Here is a 24,884-nt window from a genome sequence, read left to right as displayed (position 1 = left end):
TGCTCTACAGCAGACTGTAACTTCTTGAGGACCTTGAGTGATCCCTTCTGTAGAGTTGCTCAGTAAAAATGTTACATTAAAGGTTGTGCATGGATAGAGGAGCCTGATGGGTTAGAGTCCATGGGGGTCACAAAGAATCGCACATGACTGAGCGACTAACCATTTTTCTTTTCTAAGTGTTGTGTATATGTTTTTCTTGTGAAATATCAGCAATATATTAAATACTGAGGGTAATTTAGGAGAGAATTAATATAGTAATGCAACAAAAGAGATTAAATTCTGAAATAAAGAAGTCTGAGAATTGTTGTTGTTCAGTCACTAAGTCATGTCCGAATTGTTAAAGCTGGATTTTATGGAATCTTTCAACATAGATAACTAATCATAACAAAGTGTTCATCTCTCCACTTGCCATGACACCAAAGAATGAACTGCATGGATATGCCAATTTTTTGGCCAGGCTCATGATTCTATAACTTTTATTACAGAACTATTTGGTGTTGCTTAATTTTATATGTACTTCAGGCAGATAATGTTAAGTGCTGGAAGTCTGCTAAAAGGTTAATAAATGCACCGTAGATGAAGCAGTGTTCTAAATATATTGAACTAACTAAATACATAAAGAAGCCCACACTTGTAATATTTCCTTTAAAAACTAATTTTTAGTTTTTGTATTTTGTAAAGTTGATTTTGACAAATCAGTGCTGTTAATTTTGCTTCCTTCTGTTCTTTAAAATGTTCAGAAGGATACAGACTATTTCAGAATCTGAACTAAATTATTCAGAGAAAGGCTATTACTTTAAAATAATCTTTATTTCCCTAGTACTGTATTTTAAGAAACTCAGGACACGTTTGCCTGTTTAAAATATATTAATATTTCTTTGAAAATGCTGGATAACTTATCTGCATTTTAATATGTAATAGTTGCTGGGGTATGGAAAGCATCTGTGGTCACTAGCATCTTCTTTTGTAGAGCTAAATAGTACTTAGGAAGCTGATGGTATTTGGTTGATTAACACAGGCAAACAAGCTGGAATGATTCTTAGGCATGGGTATTTGTTTTCAGATTTTCTGGTATCTTAACAAATAACTTATTGGTCTGTGTCATATGAAAACACATAGATGCATTACCCTAAAAATTCCATTCTTTTGAAACCAAATTATTTGGGTACAGTGTTTGCAGATGCTAAAAATAGCTTTTAATTGTCTCCTGAGATTCGTGGGACACATGGAAAAGACAAACTTGGTGTTTATAATTTGACTTGGTTAATTCTCAGTATCCATATCACTCTTCTTTCATAATTTCTTCATGAAAAATGTAATCACATACAGATTTCTACTCGCTTGCATCAGAATTAATGTGAATTCCATTTCAAACTAACCACCATCAAAAGTTTCTGAAAGTCTGGTTCATATTTTTTAAGTGTATGTGGATGATTTGCTTCGTTTTGATTTTTGGAGAAGTACATCTTTTGAAAATTTTTCATTAGATTGTTAAATTGTGGGTAATGGTGACAATACTGGTATTATATTCTGGTTAATTTAGTGTTGTCTATTTTTATAATGTATTGAATATTTCTATCTATATATTTCTTATAGTGTCATTGCCTACTGAGTTTCTGTGAAAATAAATTTTGTCTATTAAAATAAAACAATCCTGAGATTGCTTTTTACTGTTTACTTTTCTTTGACTATTTTTGAGTTTTAGTTTTCAAGGCATTAGTGTTAATTAATCCCATGGACAGTGGAGCCTGGCAGGCTGTGGTCCCTGGGGTTGCAAAGAGTTGAACATGACTGAGCACGCGCACACACAGTAGAAATTTTGGTGACAAGGTAAAGCATGACAACTGCTTTATCAGTCAGAGCAAAATGCCTTAGAAAATACCTTTAGACTTATTGCTTAGTATATACAGTTTAATTTGCTTAGCTGTTTTTGTTCTTTTTTTAGAAGTTGGAGATTTTCTGTAATGAAGTCCATCTTGTATTATTGAGTCAAGAAAGCTGTAATTAATATTTGAATGTGTCCACTTTTGAAAGATAGAAAAGGAAAACCAGTTATTGACCGGAGTGTGACTTCTGTCCACCAATTCACAATTCATTGTAAATTTAGTTTTGTTTTATATATATCACTCATTACTTGTTTTACCTTTCTAGATTTTTTAGATCTTTCATGGTTTGTTCGATGAAAGCATTTCCTTTTTCTTTTTTTTAAAGCTCCAGGCACTCATAGTTTTACCCTTTTATTTTTATAGTATGCATTTAGGACAAAATAAAGCATGCATTATCCCACTGCTTGTCTCGCTTACATATTTTAAGGGTAAAGAAGAGAGGTATTCTGGATATTTGCTTGTGTTTTTCTCTTCCCTGGTCTCCATGAATACATGACTTGATTTATCTTGATCAGCCTAGTAACTTGCTCCACATTTTTCCAAAAGTGCAAAGCAGTTTCAGCTAAAAATACACATATCAAAATGCTCCAGAAGTTGTGGCCACAGCTCAAAAATGCTGATCAATTTTGAAAATCTAAATCAACCTCGGCCATGAAACCAGGGGAAGAACCTTTGTGGTGTGGGACAGATTTCCAAAAATTCACCACAGTCCTGTTCTTAGCTGGAGTTTGTGCTGATGTTGCCAGACAACTGAGGAATAGATGCAAAAAGCAGGAAGCATTATTGAATTGAGCCCTAGTGCCAATTTGGGAAAAGCAAATTAAAATGTAAAAGAATATTTTTCCACTCCTGGCGTCTCAACACAAAATGGCAAAATACATGGTTGCTGAAAAAGTCACAGAAATTGTTAATATTGCCAGAATGGCTAATTTTGTCCAAAAAATCTCAGTCTTTTTGTGTTAAAAATGCATATGCATTTAGTTAAATCATTTTCTTAACCCAAATGAAATAGTTCTAATTTACAGATCAAAAAACCAAATCAAAATGTATATACCCTTAAGAGAGAGAAGTGTTCTGACATGAATGACTGTGTGTGGCCTGTTTCAATGTCTTTTGTTTTTCAGGTGCACTTAAAGAATGGATGATGATGATTTTGGTGGTTTTGAGGTATGTGCTATTTACCTTATTTTACTTATGTAATTAATTGTTTTAAATGTTTTATTAATCATTGATGTTCATGATCCTTTCTTGATCATTTTGAATGTAACTCTGGAATAAAAAAATGAAATACAGAAAAATTAAAATATATTCCCTCTGAAAGTTAAAATTGATTTATTATTATTGAACACTTGATCATACCCATAGGAATGTTTTAAATTGAGGTAATTAAGTGCTACTGGTGGAAGCACTAAAGAAGAGATTTGAGAAATTGTCAGCAGATGGTTCTGTTGGGATACATGTCTATTAGGAAATACTTGTGAGATGAGGGATGAGTGTTGAAGATCTGTGACATATTTTCATGTTTATACCTGTAATGAGTTGATTTAATGTATTAAGTACATCACCTTTTGGTGGCTTACAGAGCTAATTAGTGTGTTTGTGTTGTTAGATTATTCTCTCAGGTTTTAGTTGGATGCTTTGTAAGGAAATTGTTAACTGAAGAAGCCCTGTCTTTTCCCTAATCCTTTTCAGTGTGTGTTCATTTTATTGAAATATTTTGTAACCCAGTTATTTTTATGGAGCCAGTATAGTCTTGCAGGAAAATCTCTGGATTAGGAGTCAAGATGCCTGAGCTCAAGTCCTGGAACTACCATCAAGTGAGCTCTGTGATTTTTTTTTTAAGAAAGACTTTTATCTAGTTTGGAACTTGTGAAAAGGAGATTGTTAAAGATAGTGACTGTAATTGATGACATTACAATAGGAGAAATGAGACATTAGTATATATTCAGTGTTCTGAATGTCATGAAAGAATGGTATGAGTTTATTTTAGGTTAGGATCAGTTGCTCTCCTGTTGCTCTCTGTTAATATGGAAATAATCAGAATATGAATTTATCTATTTTCTGCATTTCATCTAAAACTTTTTGTTTAGCACATTGATATGCTTTCTGCATTTGCTTTAGTATTTTGGGTTGTTGGGTGACTGAATCTTATTATGTTTCTTGATTTATTTTATCAGAGAACTAAGAGTAGATAGTATTCTGTAGAGTAACAGTTATACTTCAGTGTATATTCAATGGATCTATTCCTTTGAATGTTACACAGGTACAATGCTAACCAACCATTCCAATTGAATTATGGTTGCTGGGATTCTTTCTACATTCTGTTGTAGAAATATGAAAGGTTTCTATCCTTGGGTATAGAAACCTTTCTGGGAGGAGACATTTGAAGATCAGTTAAATACATTATGTTTCTTTACTCCTAGATACTTTAGTGTGTGTTAATATTTCCTAAGAATAAGGATATTCTTTTGCTTAACAACAGTACAGTTATCAATGTCAGTGAATTAAGCATTGATGGAATATTCTGAAATGATTTTTAATACAGTTAAAAAATAATTGTATTGTGATTTTAGAAGTATTTTTAGTGCAGAAAATTTGAAAAAGGACTAATAGCCAAATGCATAAAAATTGCCACTCGAAAACCTTGTTTTAATTTGTTTTTTGTCTTTCTTACCTTTTTTCTAGATAAATACATAGTTTTTTATAGACAAGTACTATCTGTATTTTTTATGTGAACATGTTTTAGATGTTATTAAGATTTTTTTTTTCTAAAACATTTTTAATGATTCTAGAGAATTCCCATATACGAGTAAAAGATGATTTATTTAATCAGGTTTCTGGTAAATGTTTAGATTGTATCCAGTGATTGTCTAAGTAACCTTTTGGTATACATCCTTTTGGGTAAAATTTTACAATTATATGTTTAGGATGAATTCTTAGAAATGGAATGTCTAGGTTAAGGAATATGCAGTATTTTTATTTTATTTTTTTGGCCTTCCCTCATGACTTGTGGGGCTTCCCAGGTGGTCAGATCAGATCAGATCAGATCAGTCCCTCAGTTGTGTGCGACTCTTTGAGACCGCATGAATCGCAGCATGCCAGGCCTTCCTGTCCATCACCAACTCCTGGAGTTCACTCAGACTCACGTCCATCTAGTCAGTGATGCCATATAGCCATCTTATCCTCTGTTGTTCCCTTCTCTTCTTGCCCCCAATCCCTCCCAGCATCAGAGTCTTTTCCAATGAGTCAACTCTTCGCTTGAGGTGGCCAAAGTACTGGAGTTTCAGCTTTAGCATCAGTCCTTCCAAAGAAATCCCAGGGCTGATCTCCTTCAGAATGGACTGGTTGGATCTCCTTGCAGTCCAAGGGACTGTCAAGAATCTTCTCCAACACCACAGTTCAGAAGCATCAATTCTTCGGTGCTCAGCCTTCTTCACAGTCCAACTCTCACAGCTGTACATGACCACAGGAAAAACCATAGCCTTGACTAGATGAACCTTTGTTGGCAAAGTAATGTCTCTGCTTTTCAATATGCTATCTAGGTTGGTCATAACTTTCCTTCCAAGGAGTAAGTGTCTTTTAATTTCATGGCTGCAGTCACCATCTACAGTGATTTTGGAGCCCAGACAAATAAAGTCTGACACTGTTTCCACTGTTTCCCCATCTATTTGCCATGAAGTGATGGGACCGGATGCCATCATCTTTGTTTTCTGAATGTTGAGCTTTAAGCCAACTTTTTCACTCTCCACTTTCACTTTCATCACTTTCATCAAGAGGCTTTGAGTTCCTCTTCACTTTCTGCCATAAGGGTGGTGTCATCTGCATATCTGAGGTGATTGATATTTCTCCCGGCAGTCTTGATTCCAGCTTGTGTTTCTTCCAGTCCAGCGTTTCTCATGATGTACTCTGCATATAAGTTAAATAAGCAGGGTGACAATATACAGCCTTGATGAACTCCTTTTCCTATTTGGAACCAGTCTGTTGTTCCATGTCCAGTTCTAACTGTTGCTTCCTGACCTGCATACAAATTTCTCAAGAGGCAGATCAGGTAGTTTGGTATTCCCATCTCTTTCAGAATTTTCCACAGTTTATTGTGATCCACACAGTCAAAGGCTTTGGCATAGTCAATAAAGCAGAAATAGATGCTTTTCTGAAATTCTCTTGCTTTTTCCATGATCCAGCGGATGTTGGCAATTAGATCTCTGGTTCCTCTGCCTTTTCTAAAACCAGGTTGAACATCAGGAAGTTCACGGTTCACATATTGCTGAAGCCTGGCTTGGAGAATTTTGAGCATTACTTTACTAGCGTGTGAGATGAGTGCAATTGTGCGGTAGTTTGAGCATTCTTTGGCATTGCTTTTCTTTGGGATTGGAATGAAAACGGACCTTTTCCAGTCCTGTGGCCACTGCTGAGTTTTCCAAATTTGCTGGCATATTGAGTGCAGCACTTGACAGCATCATCTTTCAGGATTTGGAATAGCTCAACTGGAATTCCATCACCTCCACTAGCTTTGTTCATAGTGATGCTTTCTAAGGCCTACTTGACTTCACATTCCAGGATGTCTGTCTCTAGGTCAGTGATCACACCATCGTGATTATCTGGGTCGTGAAGATCTTTTTTGTACAGTTCTTCTGTGTATTCTTGCCATCTCTTCTTAATATCTTCTGCTTCTGTTAGGTCCATACCGTTTCTGTCCTTTATCGAGCCCATCTTTGTATGAAATGTTCCTTTGGAATCTCTGATTTTCTTGAAGAGATCCCTAGTCTTTCCCATTCTGTTGTTTTCCTCTATTTCTTTGCATTGATCACTGAAGAAGGCTTTCTTATCTCTTCTTGCTATTCTTTGGAACTCTGCATTCAGATGTTTATATCTTTCCTTTTCTCCTTTGCTTTTCACTTCTCTTCTTTTCACAGCTATTTGTAAGGCCTCCCCAGACAGCCATTTTGCTTTTTTGCATTTCTTTTCCATGACGATGGTCTTGATCCCTGTCTCCTGTATAATATCACGAACCTCAGTCCATAGTTCATCAGGCACTCTATCTATCAGATCTAGGCCCTTAAATCTATTTCTCACTTCCACTGTATAATCATAAGGGATTTGATTTAGGTCATACTTGAATGGTCTAGTGGTTTTCCCTACTTTCTTCAGTTTAAGTCTGAATTTGGCAATAAGGAGTTCATGGTCTGAGCCACAGTCAGCTCCTGGTCTTGTTTTTGCTGACTGTATAGAGCTTCTCCATCTTTGGCTGCAAAGAATATAATCAATCTGATTTCGGTGTTGACCATCTGGTGATGTCCAGGAGTCTTCTCTTGTGTTGTTGGAAGAGGGTATTTGTTATGACCAGTGAATTTTCTTGGCAAAACTCTATTAGTCTTTGCCCTGCTTCATTCCGTATTCCAAGGCCAAATTTGCCTGTTACTCCAGGTGTTTCTTGACTTCCTACTTTTGCATTCCAGTCCCCTATAATGAAAAGGACATCTTTTTTGGGTGTTAGTTCTAAAAGGTCTTGTAGGTCTTCGTAGAACCGTTCAACTTCAGCTTCTTCAGCGTTACTGGTTGGGGCATAGACTTGGATTACTGTGATATTGAATGGTTTGACTTGGAAATGAACACAGATCATTCTGTCGTTTTTGAGATTGCATCCAAATTCTGCATTTCAGACTCCTGTTGACCATGACGGCCACTCCATTTCTTCTGAGGGATTCCTGCCCTCAGTAGTAGATATAATGGTCATCTGAGTTAAATTCACCCATTCCAGTCCATTTCAGTTCGCTGATTCCTAGAATGTCGACATTCACTCTTGCCATCTCTTGTTTGACCACTTCCAATTTGCCTTGATTCATGGACCTGACATTCCAAGTTCCTATGCAGTATTGCTCTTTACAGCATCGGACCTTGCTTCTATCACCAGTCAACATCCACAGCTGGGTATTGTTTTTGCTTTGGCTCCATCCCTTCATTCTTTCTGGAGTTATTTCTCCACTGATCTCCAGGAGCATATTGGGCACCTACTGACGTGGGGAGTTCCTCTTTCAGTATCCTATCATTTTGCCTTTTCATACTGTTCATGGGGTTCTCAAGGCAAGAATACTGAAGTGGTTTGCCATTCCCTTCTCTAGTGGACCACATTCTGTCAGATCTCTCTACCATGACCTGCCCGTCTTGGGTTGCCCCACGGGCATGGCTTAGTTTCATTGAGTTAGACAAGGCTGTGGTCCTAGTGTGATTAGATTGACTAGTTTTCTGTGAGTATGGTTTCAGTGTGTTTTCCCTCTGATGCCCTCTTGCAACACCTACCATCTTACTCGGGTTTCTCTTATCTTGGGCACGGGGTATCTCTTCACGGCTGCTCCAGCAAAGTGCAGCCATTGCTCCTTACCTTGGACGAGGGGTATCTCCTCACCGCCACCCTTCCTGACCTTCAACTTGGGATAGCTCCTCTAGGCCCTCCTGTGCCCGCGCAGCCATGGCTCCTTGGATGTGGAGTTGGTCCTCCCGGCCACTGCCCTTGGCCTCGGGAGTGGGGGCAGTATTGGTAAATAATCCACCTGCCATGGCAGAAGACTAAGAAAAGTGGGTTCGATCCCTGGGTTGGAAAGATTGCCTTGAGAAGGGCATGACAACTCACTCTAGTAGTTTTGCCTGGAGAATCCCACGGACAGAGGAGCCTAGCAGGCTACAGTCCATTGGATCACAGAGTCGGACATGACTGAAGTGACTTAGCACAGTTTTCATAGTTTGTAGAGAGTAGCTTCTCTCACTTCAACATCACTTAACTCCTGTGGCAGATTCCCTCAATTGACTTGTCAATTGCCCAATTGACTGTCTTTTTGGCTGACAACTCAATGCAGAATCCAAGTTGAAATTCTGGCCCTTTTTTTCCAATAGCAATTTTCCTGTGACCTGAACACTTAAGAGAGAGAAAACTCTGCACTCTTACCCACAAACTCAAAATTCAGTAATTGGCTGTCTCATAGTTTAAAACTATTTAAAATGAGGGTTTAATTTAAATGTCAGGTTTAGGAATTTTCTAAATGTTGAATGCTGGTAAGTCCAGCTGGTATATTATTAAAGTGAAAGTGAAAGATGCTCAGTCGTGTCTGACTCTTTGTGACCCCATGGACTATACAGGGAATTCTCCAGGCCAGAATACTGGAGTGGGTAGCCTTTCCCTTCTCCAGGGGATCTTCCCAACCCAGAGATCCAACCCAGGTCTCCCGCATCGCAGGCGAATTCTTTACCAGCTGAGCCACAAGGGAAGCCTGGCATATTATTAAAGCTATGGGTAAATCTTGTTTCTTTAATCTCTTTTTGATCTTGTGATAATTAAATAACAAGATTTAGTGTCTATTTTTGAAGAAAAATAATGTATTTTTCTTATATACATTGGTAAATATTGCAGGTTCAGAAATGAAACTGTGAGGATATGTAAAATAAAATTTCATTGACAGGAAATATATCTGAGTAAGAAGGAAAATTTTACTCAAGGACAGAGCACAAGCACTGGGGGCAGTGACTAGTGGTTGGAGGTGGTAGCACTGAAGACTGAAAAACAATTTAGTATTCAGAGGAAATTTGAAAATGTGTAGTGTATTACAGCAGAGAAGGCAATGGCGACCCACTCCAGTGTTCTTGCCTGGAGAATCCCTGGTGGGCTGCCCTCTATGGGGTCGCACAGAGTCGGACACTACTGAAGCGACTCAGCAGCAGCAGCAGCAGCAGCAGCAGTGTATTACAGAGAATTACGCTTGTAGAATTGGGAGGCTTAATTGCTTAAATAACATTTCTACTTTTCAGATTTTCTAAAATAATTTTGCCTTCGTTTTACAGGCAGCAGAGATTTTTGATGGTGGAAATGGGGAAACCCAAACTACATCTCCTGCCATTCCTTGGGCTGCTTTTCCTGCAGGTAGTATAGAGTAACTTCGAATGTTTTTCTTATTCAGTACTTTTGTCTTTCTTTTGAAAGCACCTTTCTACCTTTGCACTTTGCCTTCTTTGATCTGATAAATGGAATGACCCAAATTTAACCTAGTTTTTTGCATAACTAATTGTGAATTGCATAACAAATTCTGAAATGGTGGCTTGAGGCATGATTCCAAAAATGATACCATCAGCATTAAAATGAAATTAAAGTGCAATTTGAATTTCCAAATTTGTTTTAGTTTTAGAAAGGTGAGATGCCAAGTAATTTTTTTAGAGTGTTCATTAATTATAGACTTCTTAATATTCTAAAGATTATTTGTCATCCCCCACAGTATTTAAATTTAGAAGTATTTCTATAGGAAAATCATTCAAAAATATTAAGAATTAAGCCATCTAAGAAATGAAATACAAAAATAAATTCCATTATTGAGAAGTATTTTGTGGAAGACCTAATGTTCAGTATTAATATAATTCATGTCTAAATATTATTTTGTGTTTTCTTTTTTTCTGCCAAATTATTGTAAAGTCAGGAGTCAAAGATGAAAATATTCTTTAACAGGTCTGTCTCAGATTATTAGAATTATTCATTTTACAAATATTTCTGAGTACCTTTTATGCATGAGACACTATGCAGACATGTCCTTTACTTCAAGGAAAGACAAGGCAAGCATGTGTATATATGTAACATGAAGCAGATTTGTGATTTGGGAAGAATGATGATTTTGTTGTCCATTCCTTTAGCAAATGTTACTTCATGCCTCAAATGAGTCAAGTATGGTCCTTGAAACTGGTTATATATCGTCTATCTGGGCTTTGAAGGATGAATTTAATCTCAATAGGCAGAGATAAGAATGGAGACAGATTTTGAAGGGAGAAAAATGCATGGAATAAAGGTGTAAATGTGGAAAAGAGAATGGCACTGTTGGGATGCTCATTCTTGTTTGAGGGGTATAAGTATTGTTTCCTTTGCCTCAAATTGCTCATCTTTTTCCTACTGCTGCTCTCCCCCACATCCTTGCCATATAGACTCATGTATGTTTTATGTATTGTTTCTTACTTTATTCTTTCTTTTTCTGGGAAGTTTTCCCAGAGAACCTTCTCCCATCTACATGTACCTGTTTTCTGACTTTCATGTTAGACTGTAAGTTATGTAAGGCTACATCTGTTTGTTCTGTTGTTATGTTTTAAATGCTGAACATAGTACCTGGATTGTACTTGGTCCTATAATTAAAGAAAAAAATGAGTGAATGAATGAATAAGTAACTGAATAAATGCCTTGACTAGGGTGAGAGCAGGAGGGGGGTAGGAAGACTAGATAATATATTTACATAATGGTTGAGGATTTTCAGCATGCCATTATGTATTTGTTTATTGTGAATTAGGTAGGGCAGCTGCATTCTTCCCATTGTTCAGATAATGAAATGATAGCTTATGAAAGTTTTGGAGTCTGATACAGATAAATATTTTTAGGCATGAAATCTAGACTTTCAGGTTCTTGTTTCAGCATATTGTCAGGAACTCTGTCTTTTGAGAAAAGCATCAGCAGGACTGTCTGTCTGACTGATTGCATGTTTGGGTGAAGGAGGAGTCAGAGTTGATTTTTAAGGTTACAAGACTTGGTTCTAAAAAGGATAGTATTACCATGAAAGAAATAGAGAATTTAAAAGAGTTGGTTTGGGACAGTACGAGGCCTTAATTAATTTGTCTTAGACATGTTTATTTAAAGTACCTAGAGTTCAGGATAAAGATGGACTGGAGGTCTTGATTTGGGAGTTTTCCCGCTGATATGACAGTTGAAGTTGTAGGAGATCAGAGTGGGAAGCCGCATATAGAAAGAATGGAGTTAAGTAGAGAAATTTAGATGCCCATAGTTAGGGAACAGGAGGAAAAAAAGAGACTTGAGAAATAAGGAGAGTATGGAATAGTGCAACACAAATATCAGACATAGAACATTTCAAATGGTTTTGTAAATAGTGAGTGAGTTGGCCTAGTGTGCCTAGTGATTAGTCTGCTATAGGGCTGGCGGTCAGTTAGAGGATGATTTCCTTATAGCAACTGGGATAATTTGCCTCTGAGACTATCTGTTTTAGCCTTCAATACTGTCAATCAAAGGAGGTACCTAGGGACATGCATTTTTCTGTAATATTAGCATCATTTACTTAGTGGGATCTTTTAAAATACTGGATTATGTGCAGTGCTGATAATAAAATTTAAAAATTGCAGAGTAAATGAAATGCACATGTTGCTTCTTCACACAGATTATTATCTCTAGGCCCATCCCTCCTTATGCTGAGGCAGCTAATTAGTGATATATCTCTATGCACTGAAGAAGGCAATGGCACCCCACTCCAGTACTCTTGCCTGGAAAATCCCATGGACAGAGGAGCCTGGAAGACTGCAGTCCATGGGGTCGCTGAGGGTCAGACACCACTGAGCGGCTTCACTTTCACTTTTCACTTTCATGCATTGGAAAAGGAAATGGCAACCCACTCCAGTGTTCTTGCCTGGAGAATCCCAGGGACAGGGGAGCCTGGTGGGCTGCCATCTATGGGGTCGCACAGAGTCAGACACGACTGAAGTGACTTAGCAGCAGCAGCAGCAGTTCTATGCACTTCCTTAATCATAGGAGTTGGAGAATGTAGGATGTGAATGAATATGAAATTATGAATTTCCTTTTTTCTTCTTGCCTTTACTTTTAGTAAAACTGTGATGAATATTGCCTCATTTCAGTAAAAGTTATTCAGTGAGAATTGGTATAAAATTTAAAGACTCAAGAGAGTTTTCTGTAACAGGTTAACCTGGGGTATCCTCTAATGCACATTAATGAAGTCTCATTTATGTACAGTTGCAAAGGTCCCCTGGAGGAGGAAATGGCAACCCACTCCAGTATGCCTAGAGAATCCCATGGACAGAAGAGCCTGGCGGGCTACAGTCCATGGGGTCACAAAAAGTCAGACATGACCGAACGACTAGTGTTATACTGCTATTCAGTGAGAAGAATTGCCTCAAGCATTTTCCTCTCTCCTTCATAGCCTTACACTCTAGCTTGTCTCCCTGGCTGTTGTTTGAAGCCTATGAATCAAACTGTGCTCTACATTATGTTTCTAGATGATGTCTGCTACTGTTTGCCATTGCTTCTGGTTGTCATACCTGCCCTCATCCCCTGTCTGCTTACTTCTTATTTTTCTTGTAAAAAAAAAGTACAGTTCTCACTGAATTTGTTCCATTTCTCATAATTGCTTCTTGGTCTGAGCTACTGTATCATGTTTTTTCTGTCTCATTTCCTTGGCCCTTGTCATATACCTGTGCCTTTTAAAATTTATAAATAATAAAAATGGAATATTTTTCATTATATGTATTTAACCACAATTTTAAAAAAGAACTGACTCATTTGAAAAGACTCTGATGCTGGGAAAGATTGAAGGCAGGAGGAGAAGGGGATGACAGAGGATGAGATGGTTGGATGGCATCACCGACTCAATGGACATGAGTTCGAGTAAACTCCAGGAGTTGGTGATGGACAGGGAGGCCTGGCATGCTGCAGTCCATGGGGTCGCAAAGAGTCAGACACGACTGAGTGGCTGAACTGAACTGAATTAATGATTTATTGGAATATATTTGATCTACAGTGTTGTGTTAGTTTCTGCCGTACAGCAAAGCAGATCAATTATACATATACATATTGATATATCCACTCTTTTTTAGATTCTGTTCCCATATAAATCATTGCAGAGTAATGAATAGAGTTTCCTATGGTATACAGTAGGTTCTTATTACTCACCTATTTTATATATAGTAGTACATATATATCAATCCCAATTTCCCAATTTATCCCTTTCTCCACCATATTAATCAGTTTTGTGTCCAATTCAGTATTTTTAGTTATATTTATATTGTTGTGCAACTATCTCTAGAACTTTTTCATTTGTAAAACTGAAACTCTTTAGCCATTAAACAATAACTACCCAATTTCCCCTCCCCTCAGCCTCTGTCAACTCCCATTCTACTTTCTATCTCTATGGATTTGACTACTCTGGATATCTCATATAAATAGAATCATCTAGTATTTTCCTTTTTGTGACCAGTTTATGTTACTTTAGCATGATACATTCTCAAGTTTCATCCATGCAGTAGCATGCATCAGAATTTCCTGCCTTTCTAAGCCTAAATAATATTCCAGTGTATGTACCGACTACATTTTGTTTATGTGTTCATTTGTCCATGGACACTTAATTGCTTCCTTTGGCTATTGTAAATAATGCTGCCTTGGACATTGGTGTACTAATACTTTTAAAAATACCAGTTTTTCAATATGACATTCATCTCTGCATGTCTACTTTAGTCTAAGCCTTGGAGGGCAGGGACTATGTTTTAAGTTTTTTTGAATCCTAATTACCTAGTATAGCATTGTGCCTTGCTAATGAACAGTGCTTGGTAATTGTTTCTTGATAATGAGTAGAGCAGATTTACTTTCAAGTAACTCTTTTTGATTATTTTAATTCTTTGAGACTATTTAAATCGCCTGTCAATTGCAAGTTAAAGGAAGGCAAACTTAAGTTTTCCTTAAAAATTATAGTAATTAGAAAAAAACACCTGGAAATCTTAGATAATTATTCAAGGATGGTTAACAAGTTGTTTCGTCTGGAGCTCGGCTAACTTTCCTGGTCATTCCCCATTTAGACAAATAACCTGGGGATAATGATTAACAAGAGTAGCCACAGATTCTCAGAAAGTGAACAGCTATTTAGGTATTTTTCTATTCTAATTTTCTCCCCTGGTCCTACAGTGTGTTGGCAGGTAACAGTAGAGGACAGCATCAGTTAGGCTAAATTTTAGTTCAAGATAGTAGGAGTATAGAAGCAATAATAATAGTATCCAGTGCTTTTACCTCCTTTTAAAAATATTATTTTTCTAATGTTTTCCCAAAGAAAAGTCATTCCAGATTTTGCATATCATATGATATCAGTAAGTTTTTGAATTGGCTTCTTTTAAGAACTATACTTTTTAGAAAAACAAATTTTTGGCTGAGGAATCTATTTTTTCAAAATCATTTTTGAGCAATTAACTGTCTTTTGTAAGTTTTTAGAAGACTGGTAATACTCTGCTTTTTAGTAAAGTAACTTTTTGAAATGAATGTCTATCTTCGAAATGAATGTCTAGCTTTTGATATATATATGTTTGTGTTCCTTTATACAAATGCAAATGTATACACACACACACACACACACACACACACGTGTAGACATATACTCCACTTTTACCTTCATTGCAGATTACCTTTCCTACCATACTCTTTTGAAGGAAGGATTTTATCTTTACTTGACCTTGCGAACTCTAAAAACATTAGACTGTTAGTCTTAGTTTGGCTTTTGTATATTTTTGATGATGCTTTCTGAATTCAGCAGACTCAAAGTTACAGAATCCATGATGTTTATTTAAATTATTTAACTTGTTTGTTCATTCATTCACTAATATACTCATTTATCACGTTTGAAAATATAGTGTATATCTGACACAAAGTGCCATGTGCCATGGACCAGCTTATGCCACTTTCAGTGATACCATATGAAACGAGTCATCTCAAAGGACGAGATGTTCTGTGAAATGTAATGTTAGTACTGGCAAGTGCTTTTATAAATAACTTTAGCTTCAAATCTATGATAGAGGTTGCATGAAAAGTATATTAGGTCAGAAAGTATCATCACGATGCCGTTGTATTCAATGTGGGTGGTGCTGTTTCAGAGGCAAATGACTGCACTTTTTTACTCTTAACCGTATAAATGCAAATTGCCTAGAAGGTGAGGTCCAAGGCAAAACCTTGAATACTGTTCTTTCCAATATGTTTCCAAGTTCCTTGCAGTGCTACACAGACCACATTAGAATGCATTGACCATCAAAGGTAAAAGCACATGGTCCAGATAGATACTTTAATCCAAATTAGCTCCTTCAAAACAGTGTATATAGGAAGCAACTAAACTGTCTTTCATAAGCTGACTCTTTAGAAGAAATAATGGGAGTTGGACCAGCAGATGTTGAACCGAATAACTTAGATGTGGTTCACTTTGCATCTGGAGCTATTTGCATACAAAGCCAACAGGAAAGTTCAAACATTTTTCTCAAGACATTGGCAGAAAGAAACCTGGAAGACAGATGCCTTTTTGATTTCATGGTTCAGTTTTTCCATTCTCCATTCTCCTGGCCAGGAAAACCTAGGACAACAAATCGGTTCTTTTATTAATATCCCATTACTCTCCTTGCTAACCCTGTTTTTCCAGTAGAATCTGTGTTACGCATCTATAAGAACTCAGAACCTGAGTCCACACATTTTTTGTTTGATAAAAAGTTGTGATATTTTCTTTCAGATTAATCTGTGGTTTACACACAGGGATAGTAAATATTAACTGAATTTATTGGTCTGATCTATCTTTGAGGTAAAATTTGAAGATGACTTATTACATGTTCACCTACTGTATTATAATAGGCAGTATTGGTGATGTTTGAGAACTTTCCATTGCTTCTACTTTATATCCAAATTGGATATTTTTTGCCAGGACATCGACTGGATTTCAATTGTAGTGTAGTAATTTTGTAATATTGTTACACTGGATGTTTGAATGGAAGGTTGCCAGTTAGCTTCTTTTTGCTCTTGTATTTTTTTCTTACCTCCCTAGACTTTTAACTCACCTTTATTTTTTCTGAAGTCAACTTAATTAATGAGGACTAAAATGATTAGCTTCTATAGAGGTATGAATTATTCCTGTACATATATTAGGCCTTATGTGGATTTTCAGTAATTTGTACAACTTTTGTCTTCATTAATGCATATAATAAGAATATAATAGTGATATTTATTAGGACCTTGAAGATTAGGTTTGTAATGTGGTTTAGAATCCATTATCTCTGACACTGAATGAGGAGTCTGGTTTTTTATGTTTAGCTAACTGTGTAACTTCTCTGAAACTCACTTACTTAATCTATAAATTGAAGGACTAGATGATATCTAAATGTTCTTCCAGAGTTTGAGCTCCACGTTTATTTCTAATTTTTTTCTGATTATAGTGTCTGTGATATGAGTAGCTTCCAGTAGGTGAATCATGATACCTCATTTTAACTGCATGGTCCCATTGACACAGTGCTGATCTCATTACACTTAATCTAAAAACATAGCTGTAAATCTAGAACACATATGTCACTATAAAGAATTATAATACTGAAGAGAAACTTCTCTATGTATTTTAATTATTATCAGTTATTGTTTAAACTGATTTATTTTCTGGTATTTTATGGTACAGTCTGTATCTCTTTTATCTGATTCTGAGCTTGCTTATTAAAAAGACAGTGGTTTCAGCAAAGGAAACTGTAAGGAAGATGAAAAGACAACTCTCAGAATGGGAGAAATTAATTGCAAATGAAGCAACTGAGAGAGGATTAATGGCCAAAATATAAAAGCAGCTCATACAGCTCAACATTAGAAAAACAAACAACCTAATCAAAAAATGGGCAGAAGATGTCAACAGACATTTCTCCAAAGAAGCTATGCAGGTGGTTAATAAACACATGAAAAAATGCTCAAAATTGCTTATTATTAGAGAAAAACAAATCAAAACTACAATGAGGTGTCACCTCTGGTCAGATTCTCCATCATCAAAAAATCTAAACAATAAATGCTGGTGTGAATGTGGAGAAAATGGTGTGTGGCAGGGGGCGGAAATCCTCTTGTACAGTTGATGGGAATGTAAATTGATATAACCACTATAGAGAGCAGTATGGAGATTTCTTAAAAAAACTAGCAATGTGATGTGGCAGTCCCACTACTGGGCATATACCCTGTTCAGTTCAGTTCAGTTACTCAGTCGTGTCCGACTCTTTGTGACCCCATGGACAGCAGTACCCTGAGAAAACCACAATTCTGAAAGACACGTGTACGCTGGTGTTCATTGCAACACTATTTACAATAGCCAGGACATGGAAGCAATCTAGATGTCCATTGGCAGATGAAAGGATAAAGACGTTGTGGTGCATATATACAGTGGAATATTATTCAGCCGTAAAAAAACAAATTTTAATCAGTTCCAATGAGGTAAATGAACCTCTAGTGTGTTATATCAGTTCAGTTCAGTTCAGTCGCTCAGTCGTGTCCAACTCTTTGCGACCCCATGCATTGCAGCATGCCAGGCCTACCTGTCCATCATCAACTCCTGGAGTTCACCCAAACTCATGTCCATCGAGTCGGTGATGCCATCCAGCCATCTCATCCTCTGTCCTCCCCTTCTCCTCTTGCCCACAATCCCGCCCAGCATCAGAGTCTTTTCCAATGAGTCAACTCTTCGCATGAGGTGTCCAAAGTATTGGAGTTTGAGCTTTAATATCAGTCCTTCCAAAGAACATTCGGGACTGATCTCCTTTAGAATGGACTGGTTGGATCTCCTTACAGTCCAAGGAACTCTCAAGAGTCTTCTCCAACACCACACTTCAAAAGCATCAATTCTTCGGTGCTCAGCTTTCTTCACAGTCCAACTCTCACATCCATGCATGACCACTGGAAAAACCATAGCCTTGACTAGACAGACCTTTGTTGGCAAAGTAATGTCTCTGCTTTTGAATATGCTATCTAGGTTGGTCATAACTTTCCTTCCAAGGAGTAAGCGTCTTTTAATTTCATGGCTGCAGTCACCATCAGCAGTGATTTTGGAGCCCCCAAAAATAAAGTCTGACACTGTTTCCACTGTTTCTCCATCTATTTCCCATGAAGTGATGGGACCAGATGCCATGATCTTCGTTTTCTGAATGTTGAGCTTTAAGCCAACTTTTCACTCTAGAGTGAAGTAAATCAGAAAATGAAGAACAAATATTGTATATTAACACACATATGTGGAATCTAAAAAATAGTACTAATTTTTGCAGGGCAGCAGTAAAGACATAAACACAGAGAACAGATTTGTGGACACAGTGGAGTATGGAAAGGTCAGAACGAATGAATGTCACATTGAAACATATACCTACCATCTGTAGAATTAGCCAGTGCATATTTGCTGTATGACATGCAGGGAGCTCAGTGTGGTGCTCTGTCATAACCTGGAAGGTTGGAATGGGGTGGGAGGAAGGTTCTAGTGGGAGGGGACATATGTATACCAATGGCTGATTCATATTGATGAATGGCAGAAACCATCACAATATTGCGAAGCAGTTCAGTTCAGTCGCTCAGTTGTGTCTGACTCTTTGCGACCCCATGGACTGCAGCATTCCAGGCCTCCCTGTCCATCACCAACTCCCAGAGTTTACTCAAACTGATTTCTTTTAGGATGGACTGGTTGGATCTTCTTGAAGTTCAAGGAACTCTCAAGAGTCTTCTCCATGACCACAGTTCAAAAGCCTCAATTCTTTGGCACTCAGCTTTCTTTATAGTCCAACTCTCATATCCATACATGACTACTGGAAAAATCATAGCCTTGACTAAATGGATCTTTGTTGGCAAAGTAATGTCTCTGCTTTTTAATATGCTGTGTATAAAGCAATTACCTCCAATTTAAAAAAAATGAAGAAAAAGAAGAAAAAATAATGGTTTGATTTAGAATATTATAGAATACATGTAAAAATGTTTGTAATAGAGCTTTGTAGAAATTTTTTCCACATTATTAAAAATGATGAAGGCTTGGCAGTGACTCTTTTCTCTGTAAGATAAAGGTAGTGTTCTGACTCTTAATGACAATGCTGAATTAGCCAACAGCAATAGCAACCAAAACTTAGGCTCTGTCTGGCTCAGTAACACTAGAAGTCCTTGTCAAATGTTCTTATACAAATATGTACATTTCCTTATAGGTCTCCTTCTACATTACACTAATTGACTCAGAAAGTAAACTTTTTATTGTTTGTGACAGGGAGACATACACATATGTGGTACAAAATGCGTGAAATAAAAGGGAAATAATGTTAAACATATACAGTGAGCATTTCTTCTTTTTTGCTAGTCCTCTAGTTCCACTCCCTTGAGATGACTTATTTACACTTTCTGTTGAAAGCCTCCAGGTATCTGCCAGGCATATAAAATGTGAATGTATCCTCCTCCTCTCCTGAGATAGGCATGGCATACTGTACGTACTGTATGTACATGCTAACACCGCCTGCTTTTTTCCCACACCAGGAGATTTTGCCACAGGAGTACTTGCCGATCTTCCAAATTCCTGTTAGTAGTTGCATAACACACTTCTGCATGGATGTGCCATTATAGACGTAACCAGTTATTTTACTGTCAGTTTTTTCTGTTACAAGTAGACCTGGAGTGAATTTTCTTGTATGTATTTTCGCTGAAGCTGTTTTAATTTAGCTGATAATATTATATTGTTCATGTGTCTGAATGGAATATTAATTAAAATTAACATATTTAATTTATTAATTTTACTAATATGAGCAGAAGGCAAACATTCTCTTACTCTAAATAATGTCAAATTTTATATTTATGTAGCCATATATAAGAAAATGTTGGTCACACTCGTGGTCATTTTATGAGTATGTGCTTAGTCGCTCAGTTGTCTCCAACTCTTTGCCACCCCATGGACTGTAGCCTGCCAGTCTCCTCTATCCATGGGATTCTCCAGGCAAGAATACTGGAATGGGTACCCATTGCTTTCTCCCAGGGAGCTTCCTGACCCAGAGATCAAACCCAGGTCTCCTGCACTACAGGTGGATTCTTTACCATCTGAGCCTCTTGGGAAGCCCAAAGAGTGGTTTTGCTCTCAACCCCATGGATGTATAGCCCACCAGGCTCCTCTGTCCTGGAATTCTCCTGACAAGAATACTGGAGTGGGAAGCCATTCCCTTTCCCTTAATGAGTATGTTGAAAATAAAATCTTTAGCTGGCAGTCTTCCCTAGTGGTTCAGTGGCTAAGAATCTGCCTGCCAATGCAGGGACGTGGGTTTGATCCCTGGTCTGGGAAGATTCCTCATGCCTCAGGGCAGCTAAACCTGTGCGCCGCAACTACTGAGCCCGTGTACTCTAGATCCTGTGCTCTCCAATAAGAGAAGCCACCACAATGAGAAGCTCTTGCACCACAGCTAGAGAAAGCCTGCATGCAGCAACAAAGACACAGTGCAGCCAAAAATAAATGAAATTAAAAATCTTTAGCTGTCTATGAGCAAAGTAGCATGGTAGGTTGAAATACTCTTCACTTGTTACACTGTATTTTTTAATGTGTCAAATAATGTTTATTGCAACACTGTTTATAATAACTTAAATTATTTTTGCCTGGAAAATTCCATGAAAAGTGGACCCTGGTGGACTACAGTGCATGGGGTCACAAAGAATCAGATACAACTTAGCGACTAAACAACAGCAAAACCAGTTTTCTTTGGAATCCTAAGTCTGTAATTACAGTCACTAAAATTCCCCTGCAGTGCAGAAGTCACAGGTTGGATCCCTGATTTGGGTACATCTCTGGACAAGGAGATGGAACCTACCCTGGTATTCTTGCATGGGAAATTCTATGAATATTGGAGCCTGGTGGGCTAGAGTCCATGGGGTCTCAAAGAGTCAGACATGACTTAGTGACTAAACAAGAACAAGAGACAACCCAAATGTCAATCACAAGGAGAAAGCTTAATATTTGGGGATATATTTATTTGACAGACAACCATACACCTGGAAAGTTAGCAAACTACCATTGTACATAAAAACAGGAAAGAATATCCTAAACATAGGCACTATTTTCACAGTGTCTTTAAGGGATCAGTCAGAAGTCTCAATTGATAAACTGTTCTGTAATTCAGAGCCTAGTGCTAAAATCTGAAGTCTACAGTGTCAGCCTCCATTTGGAGTCCTGGAATTCTTGTTCTTCACGAAGTTGAGGGTTCTGTGTTTTGGCCAGAGAGCTAGGCTTGAGACCGGTTCATAGTGGGCCCCATGTCTGAATCTGCCAAAGGGCTGAAGACATCATCTTTTTACTTACTCAGGACAGCGTGGGGTAGGGAGTGGGGAGTAGATTTCAGATAAAAAGGAATGGTGGATGAATGGGGTAATATAAGACTAGGAAATACTTCTGGCTTAAATTCTCTGGAGGAAGGTCAGAGGCAAAGACCAGACGTGAAGGTAACAGAACTGCCTGTGTCTCTCATCCCTTCTATGCCTTTCCCCCTAGGATTCTTGTTTTAGATTCTAAGGCCTACCTCAAGCTGAAAACAATAAAATCTTCTACTGTGGGAAAATTCAAGTGGCCAAACTGAAGTTTGAGGGGCCCATGGAATCGTGGCACTTGACAGGATGATTGGACCAGCACAGCCAGAGGTTCTGCTGCTGTGCCTGCTCACACCTGACGTGATGTCTTTGGACTGATGTCTTCTCATGAACACTGTTGCTTCAGTGTGTTCTTTGTGCTCACTCAGGTTGCATTTTCAAGTACTTCTTCCTCTTTTTGAAGGTTGGGTATTTGATCTTCTCAAATAGAGTCTCCAACCCTCTGTGCTGTTCTATAGATGCTGCATTTCTGGGGATCCTCTTTGAGGAGTACCATGATTTCTTGAGATTTTTGAATCTTCTGATCTTGCTCTATTCCTGTTCCCTCCCTGTGATTTTATGATCTGCAACCCACCCATCATCAAATACTGTAGGTTCTATGTTTAATTAAATTTGGGTATCTTTTCACTTCTCTCTACTTCCCTAGTTGTGTGTGAAGTCGCTTGAGTTGTATCTGACTCTTTGTGACCCTGTAGACTGTAGCCCAAAAGGCTCATCTGTCCATGGGATTCTCCAGGCAAGAATGCTGGAAGGGGTTGGCATGCCCTTCTCCAGGGTCTCTTCTTGACCTAGGGATTGAACCTGGGTTTCCTGCATTTGCAGGCAGATTCTTTACCACTGAGCCACTGGGGAAGCCCATTTTCCTAGATACTGCCCCAGTAAAAGGTCCCATCATGTCTTTCTGGGATGATTTCAGGAGTTTTTATTCCCACTCTTAAATCTCTCACCACTTTTAAGTGGCACCCAGAGGTATGGGCCCCAGTGAATACTCATAAGTAAATCTTGGCTCTATGTGGAATTTGATTTTAAAGTTTAGAAATGTTTGGGTTTTTTTTTTTTTTTTTAATCTTTGTGGATTCCTGAATTATTGTTGTTGCTGTTCAGTTTCTAAGTCATGTCTGATCTTTGCAACCCCACAGACTGCAGCATGCCAGGTTTCCCTGTCCTTGACTGTCTCCCTAAGTTTGCTTAGATTCATGTCCATTGAGTTGGTGATGCTATCTAACCATCTCATCCTCTGCCACCCTCTTTCCCTTTTGCCCTCAATCTTTCTTAGTATCAGGGTCTTTTCCAGTGAGTTAGCTCTTCGCACTAGGTGGCCAGAGTATTGGAGTCTTAACTTCAGCAACAGTTCTTCCAATGAATATTCAGAGTTGCTTTCTATCAGGATTGACTTGTTTGATCTCCTGGCAGTCCAAGGGATTCTCAAATCTCCTCCAGCACCACAATTTGAAGGCATAAATTCTTTGGCACTTAGCTTTCTCTACAGTCCAACTGTCACATCCCTATATGATTACTGGAAAAACCATATCTTTTGACTATATGTTGTTGGCAAAGTGATGTCTTTGCTTTTTAATACACTGTCTAGGTTTGTCATAGCTTTCCTTCCAAGGAACAAGCATCTTTTAATTTCATGGCTGCACTCACTATTCACAGTGATTTTGGAGCCCAGGAAAAGAAAATCTGTCAGTGCTTTCACTTTTTCCCCTTCTATTTGCCATGAAGTGATGGAATTGGATACCATGATCTTCGTTTTTTGAATGTTGAGTTTTAAGCCAGCTTTTTCACTTTTTTTTTTCCCACCCTCATCAAAAGGCTCTTCAGTTCCTCTTCGCTTGCCCTTAGAGTAGTATTATCTGCATATCTGGGGTTGTTGATATTTCTCCTGGCAATCTTGATCCCAGCTTGTGAGTCATCCAGCCTGACATTTTTCATGATGTACTCTGCCTATACATTAAATAAACTGAGTGACAATATATAGTCTTGCTGTACTCTTTTCCCAGTTTTGAACTAGTCAGTTTTTCCATGTAAGGTTTTAACTGTTGCTTTTTGACCCACAAACAGGTTTTTCAGGAGACAGGTAAGGTGGTCTGGTATTCCTATCTCTAAGAATTTTCCAGTTCGTTGTGATCCACACAGTCAAAGACTTTCACATAGTCAGTAAAGCAGATATAGATGTTTTCCTGGAATTCCCTTGCTTTCTCTGTGATCCAACAAATTTTGTTGTCACTTTGATCTCTGGTTTCTCTGCCTTTTCTAAACCCAGTTTGTGCATCTGAAGTTCTCACTTCACATAGTGCTGAAGCCTAACTTAAAGGATTTTGAGTATAATCTTCAGTTCAGTTCACTTCAGTCACTCAGTCCTAGCCGACTCCTTGCAGCCCCATGGACTGCAGCACGCCAGGCCTCCCTGTCCATCACCAACTTCCGGAGTTTACTCAGATTCATGTCCATCGAATTAGTGATGCCATCCAACCATCTCATCCTCTGTTGTTCCCTTCTCCTTCTGCCTTCAATCCCTCCCAGCATCAGGGTCTCTTCAAATGAGTCATTTCTTTGCATGAGGTTGCCAAAGTATTGGAGTTTCAGCTTCAGCATCAGTCCTTACAATGAATATTCAGGACTGATTTCCTTTAAGATGGACTGGTTGGATCTCCTTGCAGTTCAAGGGACTCTCAAGAGTCTTCTCCAATACCACAGTTCAAAAACATCAATTCTTCGGCGCTCAGCTTTCTTTATAGTCCAACTCTCATATCCATACATGACTACTGGAAAAACCATAGCTTTGACTAGCTGAACCCTTGTTGGCAAAGTAATGTCTCTGATTTTTAATAAGTGTCTAGGTTGGTCATAACTTTTCTTCCAAGGAGCAAGCATCTTTTAATTTCATGGATGCAGTCACCATGTGCAGTGATTTTGGAGCCCCCCAAAATAAAGTCTGACACTGTTTCCACTGTTTCCCCATCTATTTCCCATGAAGTGGTGGGACCAGGTGCCATGATCCTAGTTTTCTTTTTTTTTTTTTTTTTTCCTAGTTTTCTGAATGTTGAGCTTTAAGCCAACTT

The 24,884-nt window shown here is 38.0% G+C and overlaps 1 protein-coding gene across 12 annotated transcripts in view; it reads left to right on the top strand.

Annotated features, from left to right (window-relative positions):
• The window catches only part of CCDC91 (coiled-coil domain containing 91), a 395,166-nt gene that overhangs the window by 84,795 nt on the left and 285,487 nt on the right, over positions 1-24,884 (top strand). For all 12 annotated transcript variants that reach the window (XM_070789905.1, XM_070789912.1, XM_070789908.1 and 9 more), the window contains 2 exons: positions 3,011-3,053; positions 9,717-9,795. In XM_070789905.1, coding sequence (XP_070646006.1) covers positions 3,024-3,053; positions 9,717-9,795 — 109 coding nt within the window. In that variant the 5' untranslated portion in view covers positions 3,011-3,023. Of the gene's footprint in view, positions 1-3,010; positions 3,054-9,716; positions 9,796-24,884 lie in introns of those variants that run through there.

The sequence above is a fragment of the Bos indicus genome, chromosome 5 (genome assembly GCF_029378745.1).
Source record: "Bos indicus isolate NIAB-ARS_2022 breed Sahiwal x Tharparkar chromosome 5, NIAB-ARS_B.indTharparkar_mat_pri_1.0, whole genome shotgun sequence".
In the NCBI taxonomy this organism is placed as follows: Eukaryota; Metazoa; Chordata; class Mammalia; order Artiodactyla; family Bovidae; genus Bos; species Bos indicus.
This window is presented reverse-complemented; position numbering and strand designations above follow the sequence as displayed.